The 19,124-nt window shown below is 39.9% G+C and overlaps 3 protein-coding genes, 2 non-coding genes and 1 pseudogene across 6 annotated transcripts; 2 read left to right on the top strand and 4 right to left on the bottom strand.

Annotated features, from left to right (window-relative positions):
• Positions 1–4,646: 4,646 nt before the first annotated feature.
• Positions 4,647–4,732, bottom strand: LOC125480232. The gene has a single exon (XR_007260623.1). It is a non-coding gene; the product is annotated as a small nucleolar RNA R16 (small nucleolar RNA).
• A 63-nt stretch (positions 4,733–4,795) lies between these two features.
• On the bottom strand, positions 4,796–4,883 carry LOC125480229. The gene has a single exon (XR_007260622.1). It is a non-coding gene; the product is annotated as a small nucleolar RNA R16 (small nucleolar RNA).
• A 754-nt stretch (positions 4,884–5,637) lies between these two features.
• On the bottom strand, positions 5,638–7,314 carry LOC103954421 (annotated as a pseudogene).
• A 2,205-nt stretch (positions 7,315–9,519) lies between these two features.
• Positions 9,520–10,973, top strand: LOC103954411 (transcription repressor OFP7-like). The gene has a single exon (XM_009366240.3). It carries the CDS (start codon positions 9,795–9,797, stop codon positions 10,821–10,823), a length of 1,029 nt encoding a protein of 342 aa, XP_009364515.2. The 5' UTR covers positions 9,520–9,794; the 3' UTR covers positions 10,824–10,973.
• A 67-nt stretch (positions 10,974–11,040) lies between these two features.
• LOC103954403 lies at positions 11,041–15,806 on the bottom strand. Of its 2 annotated transcripts, none has more exons than XM_009366231.3 (7): positions 15,443–15,806; positions 15,241–15,306; positions 13,345–14,902; positions 13,185–13,260; positions 11,930–12,312; positions 11,721–11,819; positions 11,041–11,519 (listed from the first exon to the last, which is right to left on the bottom strand). In XM_009366231.3, exons 3-7 carry the CDS (start codon positions 14,833–14,835, stop codon positions 11,349–11,351), a joined length of 2,220 nt encoding a protein of 739 aa, XP_009364506.2. In that variant the 5' UTR covers positions 14,836–14,902; positions 15,241–15,306; positions 15,443–15,806; the 3' UTR covers positions 11,041–11,348. The 2 variants fall into 2 exon arrangements, with proteins under 2 accessions (XP_009364506.2, XP_048434214.1); XM_048578257.1 differs by having other exon boundaries at positions 15,464–15,806.
• Positions 15,807–17,013: 1,207 nt separating this feature from the next.
• Positions 17,014–19,043, top strand: LOC103954438 (outer envelope pore protein 24B, chloroplastic). Its single transcript, XM_009366276.3, has 3 exons — positions 17,014–17,285; positions 17,363–17,719; positions 18,865–19,043. Exons 1-3 carry the CDS (start codon positions 17,088–17,090, stop codon positions 18,943–18,945), a joined length of 636 nt encoding a protein of 211 aa, XP_009364551.1. The 5' UTR covers positions 17,014–17,087; the 3' UTR covers positions 18,946–19,043.
• The last annotated feature ends 81 nt before the right edge of the window (positions 19,044–19,124 follow it).

The following is a 19,124-nucleotide window of genomic DNA, read 5'->3' as shown; positions in this document are numbered from 1 at the left end:
ATATTCACCCATCTCATTTTACTTCTCATACATCTTTTTAATTTTTGACCGTCGGATCAGATAAATTGAAGAAGATCAACGGACAGAAATTATTAAAGGATGTGTGAGAAGTAAAATGGGATGTGTAAATAGCACACCCCATCAATTATCATCTGTCGTTTATTTTTCAGTGCGCTCTGTTTATTTTTCTCACTTAAATTTCTTTTAATTTATTCAATTTAAGGATAGAAATGCTCAACGGATTATTGTTTATTACTGTTTAATTAATTAAAACACCGCTATATAAATAATGCATTATAGTCAATAGCATAATTTGTTTGATAAAGAACATGATTTGTGTTAATTTTACATATATAAAATGTGACATCCCACATCGCCCAGGGGACTGATCCTTATATGTATATTCCATCCCTACCTAGCACGAGGCCTTTTGGGAGCTCACTGGCTTCGGGTTCCATGGGAACTCCGAAGTTAAGCGAGAAGGGGGCTAGAGCAATCCCATGATGGGTGACCCACTGGGAAGTTGCTCGTGAGTTCCCAAAAACAAAACCGTGAGGGAATGGTAAGCCCAAAGCGGACAATATCGTGCTACGGTGGTGGAGTCGGGCCCGGGAAGTGATCCGCTCCTGGCCGGGATGTGACAGTTTGGTATCAGAGCCTATCCCTGGCCGGAAATGTGCCGACGAGGACGTCGGGCCCCTAAGGGGGGTGGATTGTGACATCCCACATCGCCCAGGGGACTGATCCTTATATGTATATTCCATCCCTACCTAGCACGAGGCCTTTTGGGAGCTCACTGGCTTCGGGTTCCATGGGAACTCCGAAGTTAAGCGAGAAGGGGGCTAGAGCAATCCCATGATGGGTGACCCACTGGGAAGTTGCTCGTGAGTTCCCAAAAACAAAACCGTGAGGGAATGGTAAGCCCAAAGCGGACAATATCGTGCTACGGTGGTGGAGTCGGGCCCGGGAAGTGATCCGCTCCTGGCCGGGATGTGACAGTTGGAATGGTAAGCCCAAAGCGGACAATATCGTGCTACGGTAGTGGAGTGGGCCCGGGAAGTGGTCCGCCCGGGCCGGGATGTGACAATTTGGTATCAGAGCCTAACCCTGGTCGCGTGTGTGCCGACGAGGACGTCGGGCCCCTAAGGGGGGTGGATTGTGACATCCCACATCGCCCAGGGGTGATCCTTAAATGTATATTCCCATCCCTACCTAGCACGAGGCCTTTCGGGAGCTCACTGGCTTCGGGTTCCGTAGGAACTCCAAAGTTAAGCAAGAAGGGGGCTAGAGCAATCCCATGATGGGTGACCCACTGGGAAGTTGAATAAATAAATAGGTAAACGGTTATCCGTTTATAACTGCGGTTAATACTCATACTCAACCATTTAAATTTCACGGGTAAACGGTTATACCCATGACCATTTATTTATCTAAACGGTTACCTATAACTGTAACCGTAAAATTTAAATGGACGGGTGACCGCAGTTACCCATAACCGCGGGTATTTTGCCCATCCCTAGGTATCATCTGTCGACTACACAAGTCATTTCCCACCGTCACGACACCCGTTTGTTTGGCATTGAGGGCCAGTTTTAATCACCGACTCTCATCTCGAATGTGATCGTGTATGCGGAATTCGATTGAAATATATAGTCTTGTGTTATTGTCAGAAACATCCTACAATTTGTGTGGTTGGCATACGTACTCAAGTTTTCCTATCGTTTTTAGCCTCCATCACGATCATGGTACTATGATTTTTTTTTTGTGAGAACCATGTTATTGCTAGTCTGGTCCAACGTTCATACTCAAGTTTTTCTCTCGTTTTTAAGCCTTTTATGTATGGTACTTGTGAATTTTATTAAGAAATATTTAGATACCATTAAATTATGTCAACTTGTGATAGGTGAACTTTTGATATTGTGTTCATTGGTCAATTGATCATGATTAGAAATAATTATATAATTAGTTCCAAGAAATACTAAAGAACTTATACTAGATTTACCAAATCATAGTTACTATCCCCTGTAAATTTTTTATTTTTTATTTTTTAGTAGTCCCTATTACACCTAAGGTCAACTTCAATTCACCAAACCAAGGTTCATCTTGTGCAGTGATTGTGAACTAGATATTAACTAGACATTTAATGTATCAATCTCAACTCTATCTTTCGTAGGATGCATTCCCATCTGTGTTGCAACTGGATTCGATAAGCTATGTGCCTAGTGCACCCTTTGGTCCCCTAAAATGGGGGCATGCCCTCTCAAATGGGGCAACATAAGAGGGCTTAGAGAGAGATAGGCAGAGGTAGCTTGTTTACAACTTAGTGATTCCAGATTTTGTACCTCTTGGGAAACCTTGATCAAATAGAAGCGAAGATTTTCGTGTTTTTTTAGCTACAAGTGAAGCTTTCTTATCTTATCCAAGAAATTACCTTTCGCAATGCAAGTCTTTTTTTATACAATCTATATTACGACACTAAGATAGACTAAGAAAATAAAAATAAAAATTTGAATCCAAAACACAATAAATTAAAAAATTAAACTCCTAACTTGTAGAGCAATCTACCAGTTACAACCCTCACAAAATCTTATTCTCCCTCCATCTTTTTTTTAAATTCCAAGTAAGAAAGAATGCATACAAAGACAATCTTTACTTTAGTGGATGTGGACGTACCTTGGCCTCACTCCTCCATTGTTGACTGTAAATATAACAGATAGATTAGACTCGAAAACAAACGTGAGTAGGACCACCGATTTGACATCTAAGCAACGACATTAGCCTAATTTAATTAGGACCGCCGACTCGCGAGTCGCATATAATAATTAACCGACAACAAACCACACTTAAATAAAATCATTTCTTTTTTTTTTTTTTTTTTTGTCAAACTCGAATAAAACCATTTAATAGCAACAAGTGGTCTAGTGGTAAGAAGACGGATTACGGCTCGTTAATAGATAAAAAAATGTGAAAGGTCCCAAGTTTGATGTTCCGAGATGATGAGTCTGTTTTACTATGACCACAAATATGATGAAATTCTCTATAACCTCTCTGGATCGGAAAAAAGTGAACCAGTTGTCCACTTTTTGAAAATAATAAAAAAAAAAAAAAAAACCATTTAATTTCAGTTTCTAATTCGTAATTAGGTTCACCAACGTTATTCGTCACAGGGCCGGAACTAACAACCCACTCATGCTTTAATCAAGGCCGACATAGCGTTTTAAGTAGCCCATTTAGGGAGGGATATGAATGACTCAACCCATAACTTTGATATTTCTTTAAGCCCAACAGAAGAATTTTAAAAGAGGAAACTCCCTAAATTGTTCTATATCCTTATTACCAAACCGATATTCTCCATTAATATTATATTGAATTGAAGAAATGATCTCCAACTTTAACTATGATCTCTTAGCTAAAAATTTGTGATCATAAGTTCATACAACTATAGTCCTTCAATTCCTCAAAGCTTTCGTCAAAAGAAACCATATTTGAAGAACCATTGCTATAATTACATTACAATTAAAAGACTATTGCTACAATTTTTTCATTTGGTTCTTCATATTTGTCCTTTAATTTAACTTCACTGGGACGTGATTCATTTTAACTAAAAATAAAAGAATCATAAGTGCATAGTTTGATGAAGTAAAAAACTAATGGTATTTTTAATTGGAAGACAATTGCTCAAATTAAGTTAGATTAAACCAGCCATTGCTACATTTCCTCATCATTTTATTAGCTCAATCTCTGTCGACATAATTATTTGTTCACCGTCAATTTTATTGATATGTATTGTCAAAATGTCAACATTTTCGAAAGGTTACTAAAGCCATTTACCAATGTTTAATTACCATCATATGCAAGTGAGTTGTAGCTCTATTAATCCGTGTTACCATCATAATGTAAAGTATCTTACTATTTGTTAAAAAAAAATGACAAATCATATAAATTCCAAAATGTTGTAAAATCGACAGTATATGTAATGTGGAATAAATAAAATAAGACACTATTCACAAGTTTCCTCTACCGTTTGTGTGGTTGGTGTACGTGCTCAAAGCAATAGTGATGCTTTCATTTACCCTCATAATGTACTCCAGTGCTCAAAGCAATAGTGATGCTTTCATTTACCCTCATAATGTACTCCAGTCACACTGACTGTAGAGGAAGCTCATAAATATTATATCATTTTTAATTTATTCCACTGATTTTACAACACAAAAATGTATAAATAAATCAAAAGTTGAAGAAATCAAATTTTTAGGGCGCTCAGAAGTGTTGCATATGATATCACTGTTTTAATCTCATATGTCCAGACATATATTAGAGCAACATCATCACTGCACTGACTCAGGAAAACATAATCCAAACAATTAAACTACTAAATTACTAATCAAACGCAATTAACTCACACATTTCACTTCTACTCACTATTAACTCAATTTTAATACAATTTAAAAACTAAAAACAAATAATCCTCAGAGACAATTCCACATACGTGGAAATTGCAGACAATCTACACAGCATCAGATTCTGTCCGCCCGTCTGCTTTTCCTCATCATCGAAACCATTTTTAACACCATAACAAAACTGTCACTAAAAATCCACAAAAAGAAAAAAAAATACTAGTTTGATTAAAAATCAATAAAATCTGGCAAAGCTTCAGATAATAAGCGGAGATTTTGTCCACATTTATTTCGGTGTGTAGTATAAGTGATAATGTTTTACATCATACGCTTTGCCCTTCTATTTCTTCCCAAAAATAAAATTAAATAAACCAAAAAAATAAATAAAAAGATAGAAAAATGGCATCAGATAATAAGCGGAGTTTATGTCAACACAGAAGATTCAGTATATCAATAAGCGGAAAAGATTATTCATCATTTGCCATTTGATTTTCAACTCACACAAAACCAAACATAATTAACAAAATAAATTAAACATAATTACGCATATAAGTATATCGGTAGGTCCATTTGACCCAAAAGCAAACTCAAACAATCTGCAGTGAGCTGGTAAGCCAACCAATCGATATCTGCATCCGTTCTAAGCTCGTCCACCATTGAATTTTGCGTGGAATGAGAGGGTAAACAGATGCATGACACAAACATAGACGCGCACAAAGAAAATCGAAACCAAAATTCGGAAAACAAACACAGACGCTACGTACTCAGATCCGAAACACAATCGGATCTGCGGAGATTGAAATTTGAAGGGCGACTCAGAAAGGGGAAGAATGAGAGGCGGATAGGAGAAGGATCGAGATTATATAGGGGTATATGTGAATTAGGGTTTTACCCATCTGACAAACAGACTTGACATTTTGGTGGCGCGGCCCACTTCTTTTTATTTTGGGCTTTGAATGGAATTCTAGGGTTTTCTATGGGCTTTAATAAAATTATAATAGTCCAACTTTTGTTAGGCCCAGTTGTAAAGTTTAATGGACTGGCCCAGTAAAACAAATGCTTTGATTCAGATATTGTGTTTAAAGAGGAGTGTTTGGATTAGTAACGCATGCCTATGGGATCTTATTCCGTGGATCTAAAAATTATGAACGGTCAAGATCAACTCACACGCACGACTAATATCGCAAATCATTGATTTGATATTTGATTACCCATGGGGCCTAAAACTGGACTAAACCTCCGACCAATTACTTTAATATCATGCTAATTTAGTGGTCAAATGATGTTAATCTCTCTTCTTCTTGCTCTCTAATTTCTAAAAACCACAGGCTTCAATGCATAAAAAACAATTTTGCTTTTTACCTATATGTACATGCACTTCTTCCTCAGTCCTTCTTTCTTTTTTATTTCTTTGTTTTTTGTATTGGTTCTGTAAAAATCAATTGACCAAACAAAACACAGTCGTATCGTACGTGTTATTGATCTCCACCGCCATCTTCCCTCTTAAGATCAGCCGGAGGCAGAAAGCAATCCATGGACAACCCACAAATATTAAAATCCACTTCGTCAATCTTCCACGTCTCCTCAATCCTCCTCTTCTGGTTGTAAGCGTGTCCGTACCTGTACAGCAAAGCCGACGTTTTACCGCCGTGCGCTATGTTTATCCCGTCGACGTATCTGTAGTCCCCGATCACCGTCTCCATCGTCGTCTCCCAGAAAACGTCGTCGCTTCGCGACCTCATCTTGACCAGCTTGGTGTCCTCGAACTGGATTAGCAGTCCCGTCCGCTGGCTGAAGTAGCCCCAGATGGTGTGATGGACTATTTCAGTCTGGGGAGTGCTTTGGGATTGGAGTATTTCCGTGGGGGTTTCGAGCTTGAGGATGAAGCATTCTTCTTTGTTGATGTTTTTCTCTCCTGTGCACATTGCATCTAGGAACAAGTTGGCTGTGCTCCTGGGGTCCAAACCCTAATCAACAAATAATTGTTAATGTTGTTCCTTAATCACGATTTGAAGTTGACTGCGCTCCTTAACCACAGTTTTCATTAAACATTTGAGACTTTATTAAAAAGTTCAACATATATTTCTAAACAAAAGTACATTTAGAAAAGAGAGTTCCATATGAGTCCTAATATTCAAGATGATTGCGACCTAAAACTGTATATACCTGAAAGAAGCGACGGAGGGGTCTTGCGGGGCCTTTATTCGCGTGGCAAGGTTGTGAGCCAGATTGATTCCACACGACCTTGCCATCACTTCCAGCACTGACTTTCAAGCCGGAAACAACCAATTCCATGTACCACAAGTCGGGATTCTTTTGCCATAGGACAAACCCACCAACCTCGCTGTTGACTTTGCTCTGAACGTGTACACTATCATCACCTTGGCGCATTTCGGATCCCACCATCTTAACCTCCCCAACGGCGTACATGCTATTCACAGAGTTCAACGACGCCAGTCCCCCGGTTGCCGCCACATATTGTTGCACTATATATTTGGCCGTAGAAGCCTCTGCCCGCCATGCATGCATGCATGTATCAAACCACGTACGTACTTAATGAAAAGTGAAAGCTGAAAACTATATAATGTGGTAAATTAGGTTAATATTACATACAATGGAACAATCTTTAATGGGGCGGGAGAGTGCATTGTCACAATGAACCTGAAGGGGGATGAGAGGAGAACCAACAAGAGCTTGAGCAATGCCATAAACTCATTGTTTGATCCTGACGACGGATGAGATGATCTCGAATTTTTCTCGACGTGGGACTGATCTTTCATGAAAGAACAGAGATCGCCCACCGCAACACGGCGTTACTGCCCATGCTGGTGAACATTTCCTCCGGAATAGGCACCTCGAGGACGGTATCCAGGCCATCTTCTTTGTCTAGGTTAGGGCACAGCTTCCTCATAGAAATTAAATTAAATTAAATTGTGAAGTCAAAGTGTAATAATTAAATATTTGAGGAACATATGTGAGGGGATAGAGGAGGAGGTAAATTGATTAAATTAGAGAAAGAGGAAAAGCGAAACTTTTCCCCTTCTCACCCTAAAGGGACTTTAGGGTGCTTGAAAATTTGAAGAGACAAGGGGTGGTTTTTTGTGGAAATTTTAATTTTAATTAGTGGGAGATTAAGTTGGTATTGGAAATGAGAAGGTCATGTTGCCTAAGGTGCTCCTTGCGCGTAGGTCTCGCGTGGCTTGGAACCATTTAAGGGCACATCACATGCATATTTAGGACCCCTTAACCCCTACCACAACTAATTAACATTGATCATCAAGTCAAGGTAGCTAAGTTAATTTCAACTTGTTATGCATATTGTTATAGTGGTATGACAATATTTGTTATTCTTTGTTTGTGAATGATACGGTAATTACATTAACACTATTTAGATGAGGGAAACAAACTTGGAATTTGGATAAAAATCAGAATTTATAAATTGACATATACTAATTCCCTTATTTGGATTCATAAACATAGAAATTTAGAATTTCCGGATGGAAAAAAAACTTGGAACTTTGGAACCTCCAATTCCCAAGTTTAAATTCCATGTAAATAGGTGTCATTTCCCAATTTCTTTGATTGAGAGTTTATAAATAACAAATTATGTATTCAATTCCATTGTTCTTTTAGGTTAACCAAACAAGAAAATTCACAAATTCTAGAAAATAAAATCTCATCATTTTAAAATTTCTTAGAAATCTTAAAGTTCTTCATCTAATGTAACATCCCACATCGCCCAGGGGAGCGATCCTTAAATGTATATTCTCATCCCTACCTAGCACGAGGCCTTTTGGGAGCTCACTGGCTTTGGGTTCCATCGGAACTCCGAAGTTAAGTGAGTAGCGCGCGAGAGCATTCCCAGGATGGATGACCCATCGGGAAGTTCTCGGGTGAGTTCCCAGAAACAAAACCGTGAGGGCGTGGTCGGAGCCCAAAACGGACAATATCGTGCTACGGTAGTGGAGCAGGCCCGGGAAGTGATCCGTCCCGGGCCAGGATGTGACATCTAAACATACTGTAAGTTCATCTAAATTTTAATAAAAATAGATTCGAATTTGAGTGCAAATGATAGAACACACTGTTCTAACCAACATAGGCACACTGTTCTAACCAACATAGCTAAACCTATGTTGCAAAAATAATTTTAAAGGTTTTATTACAAATAGTCCATGAAATTGACCTCGCTCATCGTTTTGGTCCCCTAATTTGAAAATCAATCAATGTCATCCATAAATTTCCAGCACACATCAACTTGGTCCTGATCATCTAGGTTCGTCAAATTTTCTGTTAAGTTGTTAACGTGACACACTAAGAGCCCACACAACGTAGACAGTAAAAAACCATTTATTTGAAATAAAAAAAAATAGAAGCCAAATTAATTAATAAATAAACAGCAAACAAGAACAAAACATAATCTCAGGCGCATCTCCCCCGCCCCCGTCCGTCATCTGCCAACCCCACCCACCCAAGCTTAGCCACACCCCGGTGGCGGTTGTGTCGTTGACGCTGCCTGTGACTGGCCTGAATCATTGCAGTCGGCAAATATGGCAAAGGGGGAGCTTGACCAAATCGTAAGCCATAGAGAGAGAGAGAGAGAGAGAGAGATAAAATCTTAGCTGGAATTGGAAGATGAACAGGCACATTACTTCTCTCCCGGGCCCTGAAGGCCCAATTGGTATTTGCCTCCAGCCCGACCCATAGTGCAAAGTCAAGAAGTCAAGGCGCGTGTGTATTGTATAGTAGAAGAAACTTTCTACACTTTGTCTTGTAGTGATATTCTGCTCGTACACGTGTCATACAAAATTGTATCTATCTGGCTAGCAGCTCGTCGTCGATTTTGTCAACGGAATAGGAGCCTCTTTGATCATTTTTGTAAGAATTCGAATGATCAATTAATTGTTTTCGTTAATTGTACATCGTGCAGTTAAAAATCATCATACAACACGGTACTTCTTGACATTGTACTATTGATGCAATATCTATCAGCATTCTGTACTATCGATGCTATGTTGATACCATTATGTACGGTAATGAGATTGGTTTGGCCCTTTGTATGATCAAGTCTTTGCATGGAACTCGTCAACCTATCAGTACTGGATACAACCAACCACATCCTCCACCTGAATCATAAATGATATTCCTTAATTTGATTTTTAAGTAGCTTTCAACCTGATTAGTGATTTGATTATCAATTAATTAATCATAAACCAAGCCATTTATTTTACACACATTTTCGATCCATACAATCGCTAGACAGAATTCCATGCACACTTCATCCCTCTTAATTTAATCCATCCGATCCTACTGTCTCTGCATCTGCAGCCGGCCTCACCTCACTATATAATTCAACCCCAAATCCTCCATCTTAATCCCGCTTAATCCCGAGCTTAATTAATGGCTAAACGCTCCTTTAAGCTCAAATTCCCCCGGGTTATCCCGCTAATCCAATTCTGTCGCCCCAAACACAACTCCACTTTACCGGCAATTTACCGGCTGTCCCCCGTAAACGCCAAAGCCATAGACATCGGCTTCCCCGGCCTCACCCTCCCGGTCCCGCCACCGTCCGCACTGGAGCACCCCTCCGTAAAGTGCCACGTGTCATCCAAGCCCACCAAATCCCTCGGCTGCGGATCGTGCCGGTCCCGGTCATCCACGCTATTCATCTCCGACTGCAACGTGGAAATCACATCATCCGCAGATAATGACAAACTTAGTCATAATCATAATTATAATAACTATAATAATAATTTTATGTCGCCGATTTCGGAAACCGAGAATTATTACAGGAAGAAGCGGAACGAGGAGAAGAGGAAGACGAAGAGGAAGAAATCGAAATTGAAAGCGAAACCGGAGCTTCCGTTTATAAATGTTTCGTCGGGAAACTGGTTCAGCGGCGAATTCGACGGCGGCGAAGAGATCAGCGAAGAAAGCGGAACTCCGATCTACTCTTCCAGAAGCTTCTCGACCGAATTTTCGCTGGTGATGGACACCATAGGCCAGAAGATCTCGGTACCGCACAAGCAGAGCAGCAAGAAGAGACCTAACAGTGGCGATTACGATAAGGTTCGTAGATCGAATTCAGATTCGGATTCGAAGAAATCGGTGGGGACGACGGGCGGCGAGTTCGGAAAGATAAAGACGGTGCTGCGGCCGATGAGGGCGTGCTGGGGGGAAGAGGGGAGGGTGAGGGAGAGCGTGGCGGTGGTGAAGAAGTCGGAGGATCCCTACGAGGACTTTCGGAGGTCGATGATGGAGATGATCATGGAAAAACAGATATTCGAGGCCAAGGAGTTGGAAGAGCTCCTCCATTGTTTCTTGACTTTGAATTCCCGCCATTACCAGGACGTTATTGTGGAGGCGTTTTCTGAGATTTGGGAGCTCTTGTTTTACGACCCTTCGGACCAAGAGGGAAATTTTAGTTAAACTGATACTGTCGTTTTTGCCCCTTATTGTTTTACTAAATTACTAATGTAAAAATATTATAGTTTAAATACGTGATCTTCGTAACACTACTCATAAATATATGTTGTCAAGTTTTCACCAGTAATAAAAAATTCTAATCGTTGAAATGCATGTACAAAAATTCACTTTGGATTTTACTCTCCAGAGCAAAAATATCAAACAATTTGAATCGCTCAAATAAAATTTGACAATCCTCGTTAACTCATTTTCTTGATTCACACTAGTAATAAAAAATTCTAATTGTTGAAAATTTGAAATGCATGTACAAAAATTCACTTCGGATTTTACTCTCCAAAACAAAAATATCAAGCAATTTGAATTGCTCAAACGAAATTCGACAATCCTCGTTAACCCATTTTCTTGATTCACCTCATACAAACCAAAGACACCAATTTCTCTTCCACACAAATCAAGAATCTGGATTTCCTGATGGTACGGAAAGGATCCAGGTTAAATTAAGGTGCAAGAAAAAACATGGTTTTCAAGTTATTTAACCAGAAAATCCAGATTTTGATCCGAAAATGTTGCCAAGTCATTCTCAAAAAACTTGACATGGCAGAGCTTTTCCCCAGCTTCATCAGCAAACACAATCTTCTTCCCCTCCTTGTCCTTGTTTGCAACATTTTCAGAAGCATCGGCGTCGATATCAGCCATTTTCTGCAATGGATAAACAGAAATGATCAAATCCATGCCTCAAAACAAGACCGAGGAAGAAAATAGAATTGTTATTAGCACGTCGAAATAGTCATCGTGCACTTCTCTATCTTATTTCACATAACTGAAGAATGCAGGATGATTATTTTAGACTTGCGATAACAGAATCCGGATAAATGAAAGGAAATAGGGTGAGAAGCAAACCATGATTTTACAAAACCGGTTGCAGTCCCTTGACATCATGGAAAGTAACCTTTTCGCAGATGCTTCGACTCTAGTTACGTTCTTAATAGCCATCCGCACCTGCATTTTTTCATTGGAAGCACACAGTTGAGCACACAATTATTCTTGCACATTCACACAGAAAAGGGGTTGTGTGAGAAAACGCATCTGAAAAAAGTATATAATGGTACCTCGTTTGCATTATATTTCAAGGTTGTAGCATGATAGGCCTCGGGCAGTAATCTTTCTTCTGCTATCTCCTTCATGGTCTGTAACTCATTCGTGAGTTTCGTTGCAAGGGATTCAATGTCCTGCATCTGGCGTTGCGAGAATGCAATGGCACTCTCCGAACAGGTTCGGATTGAAGTACACCCGGTGGTAAAACGCGGTGGTGTTGCAGAAACTTTGGAAGCTTTAGGGATGCCTTTAGGGTGGGAATTAATCTTCTCGTTCTTCGGATTCAGGTTGTTTTGCACTTTGATAGACAATTTCGCTCTCTTGATCTGATCAGGCCCTTGAGCTCCGCCAATCATCGTCTCGGTTTGTTTTCCAAAACATAGATTCGCCTTACAACCTGATATAATCAGAAAACCATGAAAGTCAAGTACATGGTGAATGAGAAGAGAGGAATAGCAATTTGTGCAATTTGCAAATGGAGTAATGAACAGAAAAACGGAATTTAATTTTAAGTACCCAAACAATTTCTTGGCATTTCGTAATGAATTTGTTATGAAAATGCAAAAGCAATTGAAAGCTTAAATATTAAGAAAAATTGAACAAAATTTTGTTTCCAAAAATTGAGCAAAATTTTGTTTCTGATAGAAGAGTAACGAAAAATCAGTTAAACCAACATAGAAAATTTTGTTTTGAGGTGTTGTACGAGAAACCAAACCTAACAGCTACACAGTTGGCCTGAAAAGGAAACAGTTACACAGCAAAACATACAAGTTACAGTACAATAAACACCAACAGGCAACAGCCATAAGTCACAAAAGAATGGTTTAAGCCATCTAAGTAAATCCTCCCCTAATGTTGTCAAAACTCCTATTTTCTGTCCAGCCGCACAACCCAATTCTGGATACCGAAAACTCTAGCAATTTAATTAAAACAGACAGAAAGAAATTTGTAGTATTCCAGAATAACACTCAGTTGTGTACTTGGGCCACAAGAATTGATTAAGCATTGTACATGTCAACGGACTACATAACACCGCAGTATAGAGAACATCAAAACACAGCGGAGATCCATTATCAGCTCATCAATAGGTTCTCATGGCCAATAAAATATGCGCTTAGTACTTTTATGGTTAATAATGTCAGATTTCTACTGTACTTTCAAGAATGAAACTTAAATTTTACTGCATCATTGTAGCAGCTAGCTGACAGAGTATGCTACGAGCCTACAATCCTAATCATTTGAATAGAACAACAGGCTTTGTATACTTACTGGGACGTTCTTCACTGTGTAACTCAATTGACTTCATGGCCTTACACAGTTTTTCTTGGGAAGTTGGTGAAATGACCTGCACATGAAAACAGTTTATGAGAAACAAACTCCACTCTATGATAAAGCAAAAAAAATAAAAAAACGAATAGCTGTTACATACCTTCCTGGTCGGAAAGAGCCTTTGAGGAGGACGCTGCTGGTTTAAACTAGGACTCCCACCACTCACTAGTGTTGTAAGCTCGTCAGCAGCATCAGAAGAAGATATCCCTGGAGACAAGTTTCTTTCTGCACCAGCACAGGCAAACTTGGGGGATTGCTTCCTCTCCTCAGCCACGGGGGAATCATCTGCAACAGAAACCATACCGCTACCAGAGCCCGAGTCACAATCACTAGCAGAGCCAGCACTGGATTCAACATTCCAAGGTGAATCATCATTCATGTCAGGCTCAGACAGACGTGAATCAGTTCCGTTAACAGGTCCCATGCACTGAAAGAGATCATTACCCACCACCTCGGATATTCGAATCTGGGTCTCGCTGTTAGTCTGACATAACCTTTCATCCTCAGAGGAGGTAGTGTCTTGCATATCAAAATTTTGATCTTGTGCCGAACATATTGCTTCAATGAAGTTGTCAGGGTGAACCGAATTCGTGATATGTCCTTCAACGTTATATTCTAATAGTGGCAAATCCAAGCACTCGTAACTATTGAACTCTGAATCATCAACCTCAACAATTTCCCATCCTGAGGTCGTTACAATCTGAATAGGTGTGGGATCTGCACATTCCATATCTTCGTAGCAGACTTCATTTACAACACAAATCTGATTTTCATTTGTTTCGTAAATTGGCAACTCGGTCTTGAAAACACAATCAGCAGCTATCGCAGGAGATTCATCAGGCACCACTCTGCAAGAACCTTCCTGATTATCACAGGACAAAGAGGTATCACCAGCAGCAGGAATTGTGTTTTGGATATCTGAAAACTCAGTTTCAGGAACCTCTACTTTAATGTTCAGACCAGATTCCGGCTCAATTGGGATGTGTTCTGATGTGATAGTCGATATGGAAGTTTGAGACATTGAAAAGAAACCGTTTTTCTTACGCTTACTCTTAATATTGGCCTTTGCCTTCTTTGAGAGTTTCCACTTACTAAGAGGCTCTATGAGATCAAAATCCTCTTCATCAGTTTGCAACTTGGAACACTCATGCTTTACAGGTGAGCACGTTTCTATTTTTTTCAAATCAACAGATGTTGAACGTTTTCTTTTCTTGTCCTTGCATGTCTCTTTAATCTGCTTCAGTGTAATATTACCAAAACCATCCAAATCATTATTTCTTCCGGCATTGCCATCACTGCTATCAAAATCGTAAACTTCAGGTTCAGTTTTGACTGTCACATTCCACACAGTACTCCTACTTGGACTTTCACCCATGACCCTATCTCTGTTGACAAGTGATCCCCTGAACTTATCTTTTGGCGGAATTCTTGGGAATGAATCACCATTTTTGGCATCTAATCTTTCATGTATGTCTTTCAACTCCTTGAATCTGAGTACTGGCCGTCCGCGAGCCACATTCAGAGTCTTTACCACTAAACCACCTTCCAGAGCCTGGATAAAGTGCAAATGATTGCAACTTCTCAACTCCATCACATATAAAACTCAGGTTCTACTCGTTAGTACACGAACAATCATTAAAATGCACAAGATCCTTTCCCTGCAACGGAAATCAACCTTACTTATAAAACTAAACAAATTGTTCTCAACTAATTCTTAGTTATTAAACACAACACAACAGCCTCAAATTTCAGAAAATGTTAGACACATATTAATCTTTGAAACAAAATCAAAGCACTAAATTACACTAATGACAAAAAATTCAAAGTACTGACCATTCCTAAAAGATTAGATCAATCAATTACATTAACTCCATTAAAAACATTAAGAAAATGACTAATAAGTTTTCAGATTGAGCAGCTGATAGCAACAATTAAAAGAAAATAAACCCTCAAAATATGATAAACAAAAAGAATACAGGGATAAGAGAAACTGTACCAGATTACGACCACGAGGAGCACCACTGCAATTTGGATTCGCTCCAGTGAATTGAATCGGAGACACCTGCGGGAAACAGAAGCTTTCAGGCCATCGTAACATTACACAGAGTAATTTAAACAATCATTTCAAACAAATAGATCCAGCATAAAAGTCAGATCCCAGATTGAAACCCTAATCAGTAATCAATTAGGTCACATACAATTAAAATTTAATCTCTCACAATTGCAAACGTTCGGTTGCTTCAAAGAGCAATAGAACCTTCCACGAACTTCCTCTCTCTGTGATTCCCGAAACAGCGGCGAGATGATTGGGGGATATATCCGGATCGGAGAGACGGAGAGGGCGTAAACGAAGACCTAGAGAGAGAGAGAGAGAGAGAGAGAGAGAGAGAGAGCTGAAAATGTTGAAGCTATTGGACTGAATCGGAAGGGACTGTTTGGAGAGACGGAAAGTTTGAGATTTGAGATGGTAGGGCTAGTGGCAGTGGCAAATGGGCTTTTTAGCTCGCGGGAAAAGAGGGATTTTCAGATTGTAGAGAACGCGCCAAATTGTGTTTGGCGGGAACTCAAATGATCCGTCCTCCATTGAATATTCGGGTGGGAATTGTAGAGAGCGCGCCAGATTCTACATATCTCGCCGTCCATCCGTCTCTTTCTCTTTATCCCTTGAAAGTCACTTCGATTAAAAAGGGCGGAGGCCCGATGGGCCGTTTAGAGCCCAGTTTTACTTTTTTGGTTATGGACTCGGCTGACCCAATTTCAAACTAGCAGGGTTTAGGCCTTGCATTTAGTTCCTGAGCCGGCCCATGTTTCAATTTTTTTGTTTGTTTAATTTGTGAGTTTTTTTCCTTGCCATATATATTTGTTTGTTATATTAGAAATTACAGTTTTATTTTTTAACTCAACCAATATTCGTATCAAAAGGTTCAAATTCAAATGTAAAAGGGTCACAACTCATACTAACCTAGTCAACTTATTTACGCAAAAATATGCATAAAAGTTATTGTGAAATTCCACATCGTTCAGGGGAGTGGATCATGTAAGCCTTATATGTATATTCTCATATCTACGTAGCACGAGACCTTTTAGGAGCTCACTGACTTCGGGTTCCATGAGAACTCTGAAGTTAAGCGAATTCAGGTAAGAGCATTCCTAGGATGGGTGATCCACTAGGAAGTTCTCGTGTGAGTTCCTAAAAACTGTGAGGGCGTGGTTGAGACCCAAAGCGAACAATATCGTGCTGCGGCGGAATCAAGGCCGGAAAGTGGTCTCACCCTAGTGGGGATGTGACAGTTATAGCCTTTACCACATTTTAAACTCCACATCCTCATGTCTATGCAAAATCAATTTATGACAAAAACAAGACTCAAAATTCCAGCAAAAATATATTTTGCAAAACTAATTAGGTTATAAATTCAATTTGACTTCCTTTTATTCTTTATCATAATTTTAATTAAAAATAAATAGAAATAAAAAATAAAAATGGCGACAAAATTTAAAACCCAAAAAAAATGATTTGACGTGGCGCCCTATTGCACCGAGTAATTTTTCGGTGTACCCGGCACACCAAATTTTTTGGTGTACCCTCACTCATAATGGTGAGGGTGCACCAAAAAATTTGGTGCACCCTCACTTTTTGTACACCAAAAAAATTCTAATGAGTGAGGGTACACCAAAAAAATTTGGTGTACCCGGTACACCTAAAAATTTTTCCTATTGCACCACCAACCAAAAACACCGACATTTCCAAAGTTAACAAATTCACAAGAAAACAATTTTAAAACCCTCACCAGCGGCATCACCTCCCTCTCTCAACCTCCCCCGCCCCCACCTACCTCGTTCACGATGAAGGCATCTTTGAAGGGCAAGTATGAAACTGACAAGAGCGGTGCCGCCGCAAACGTCGCCTTCTTCGCCAGCGATGTCAAGTTCCGAGCTTCCCTCACCGATGCCACCTTCGCCGCCGGACCCAGCTTAAACGGCCTGGTCCTCGCCGTCGAGAAACCCGGTTCCTTCATCGTCGATTACAACGTCCCCAAACAGGTAATCAGATTTCGGCGACTTGGTCTGGTTATAATTGGTGGCCTTGAGTGATTTAACTGTATAATTGGTGTGTGCAGGACTTGAGGTTCCAGTTCATGAACTCGGTTAGGGTTGTGGGGAAGCCGTTGAATTTGAATTACATTCACATGAGGGGAGACAACCGGACGATTCTGGACGGAACCCTGGTGCTCGATTCGGCCAACAAGGTGTCGGCGAATCACGTGCTCGGCTCGAGGAACGGGAAGTTCAAGTACTCTTATCTGCACGGCGGAGCGACGACATTTGAGCCGTCGTATGATTTGGCCAAGAATTCGTGGGATTTCGCGGTGGCCCAGAGGGTTTATGATGATGTATTCAGGGCTTCGTACCAGACGTCGAGCAAGTTGTTGGGGTTGGAATGGTCGAGGAGTTCTAAAATCAATGGCTCTTTTAAGGTAATTAAACTTTTTTAATTGATATTTCTTGTTTTATATGTTGGATTTGATTTGGTTTATATAATTGCAATTAGGATTTTGATGTTTGAGTGCAGTATGGCATTTGAATTTTGGTTTGTCAATGATTTGTGCCTGCTTTCAGATTATGGTCTTAGTTTTGAATAAGTGATATGGTGAGTGTAAATTGATTATGGCACAAGAATGTGTTTTGTGGAAATGATCCGTTCTCTCTGTCGACAATTGTGTCATCCTGGGCTTCCGCTTCTTCACTAGATTTGATATGAGTACATTGAGTACGGTATGCTTTTATCACTTAGGAGATGTAATTGCATTTGGTTAGTATTCATGTTTTGGATCCTGGATGTTACTTTCGTTGTTAAACTTGAATATACCTCTGGTGAGTGAGGTGTGAGGTTTTCGAGGGAAATTTAAATCTGCTAAGGAATGGATTAACGTCAATTGAGGGACATGGGTGACATTGTTCTTTCGAGATGAGGGTGTTGAGGAGTTGATGATTGTGAAATCGGGTGTGTGTAACACTCCGGAAATGTTTCTGTTGGAAGGGCTGCAGTTTGGCCTGTGAAGTTGAAATTTTGGTTTTGTTATGTCATTTGGAATGTCGGTCAATCCAAGTACACAAGGGTTTCTTGTAACAGTTTGTCCTATGAAGTTACAAAGAAGAAGCAATTCTGCAACACACTCGGTTCCTCCAATTCATGAGTGTGTTGTAAAACAAGGTGGTCCACTATTGTTTTCTGTGTTAAGGGTTGTGGTTGTGGCAGTGCCCAGAGCTACAACTGTGGTTTTTCCTACTAGTGGGGTAGTTGGATTGAATTGAAATCTTGGTGGTAGTAGCATCAAAGATGACGCTTCATGTCCACAGCGGTACTAGCAATGTTTGTGTGGTGGATAGCACTGCTCTGGGCGGTAATGGTATTGCAGTGTAGTTCAATCGTTATGTGACCATCAGTTAAATGTTAGTACATCTTCATATGTAAAAAACTATTAGCTCCTACTCATTGAACTCTCGGAAATGTTGCTTCCGAGTATATGAGTCGCATGACTACTTCGAAGATTGTAGCGTTTTGCTTATCTGTTGTTACTAAACCAAGCTTTTCCTGATAATGTTCATGTATTCTTTCCAGGTTTCAGCATCTGTCAATTTGGCGGAGGAACGAAAGATGCCAACATTGACTGCTGAGAGTACCTGGGATTTTGAGATGTGATTCATTATTGTATTTTGCTTGTAGTCTGATAACAACTTAGAATTGTCTCATGATGGATTTAAAACATCATTTTCTCATTGAATAGTGTTTTCCTTTCATTAGTTAGTTGATACACCCGGCAATAGGCGGCTTCATACGCGCAGCATCGACTTGTGATGGTCCGAGTAACCAAAAACTTC

Source organism: the organism of the source record quoted next, unplaced genomic scaffold, assembly GCF_019419815.1.
Source record: "Pyrus x bretschneideri cultivar Hongxiangsu unplaced genomic scaffold, Pyrus_bretschneideri_v1 Contig1, whole genome shotgun sequence".
NCBI lineage: Eukaryota > Viridiplantae > Streptophyta > Magnoliopsida > Rosales > Rosaceae > Pyrus > Pyrus x bretschneideri.
The sequence above is the reverse complement of the archived record's forward strand: the minus strand, read 5'-3'. Positions and strand labels throughout refer to the sequence as shown.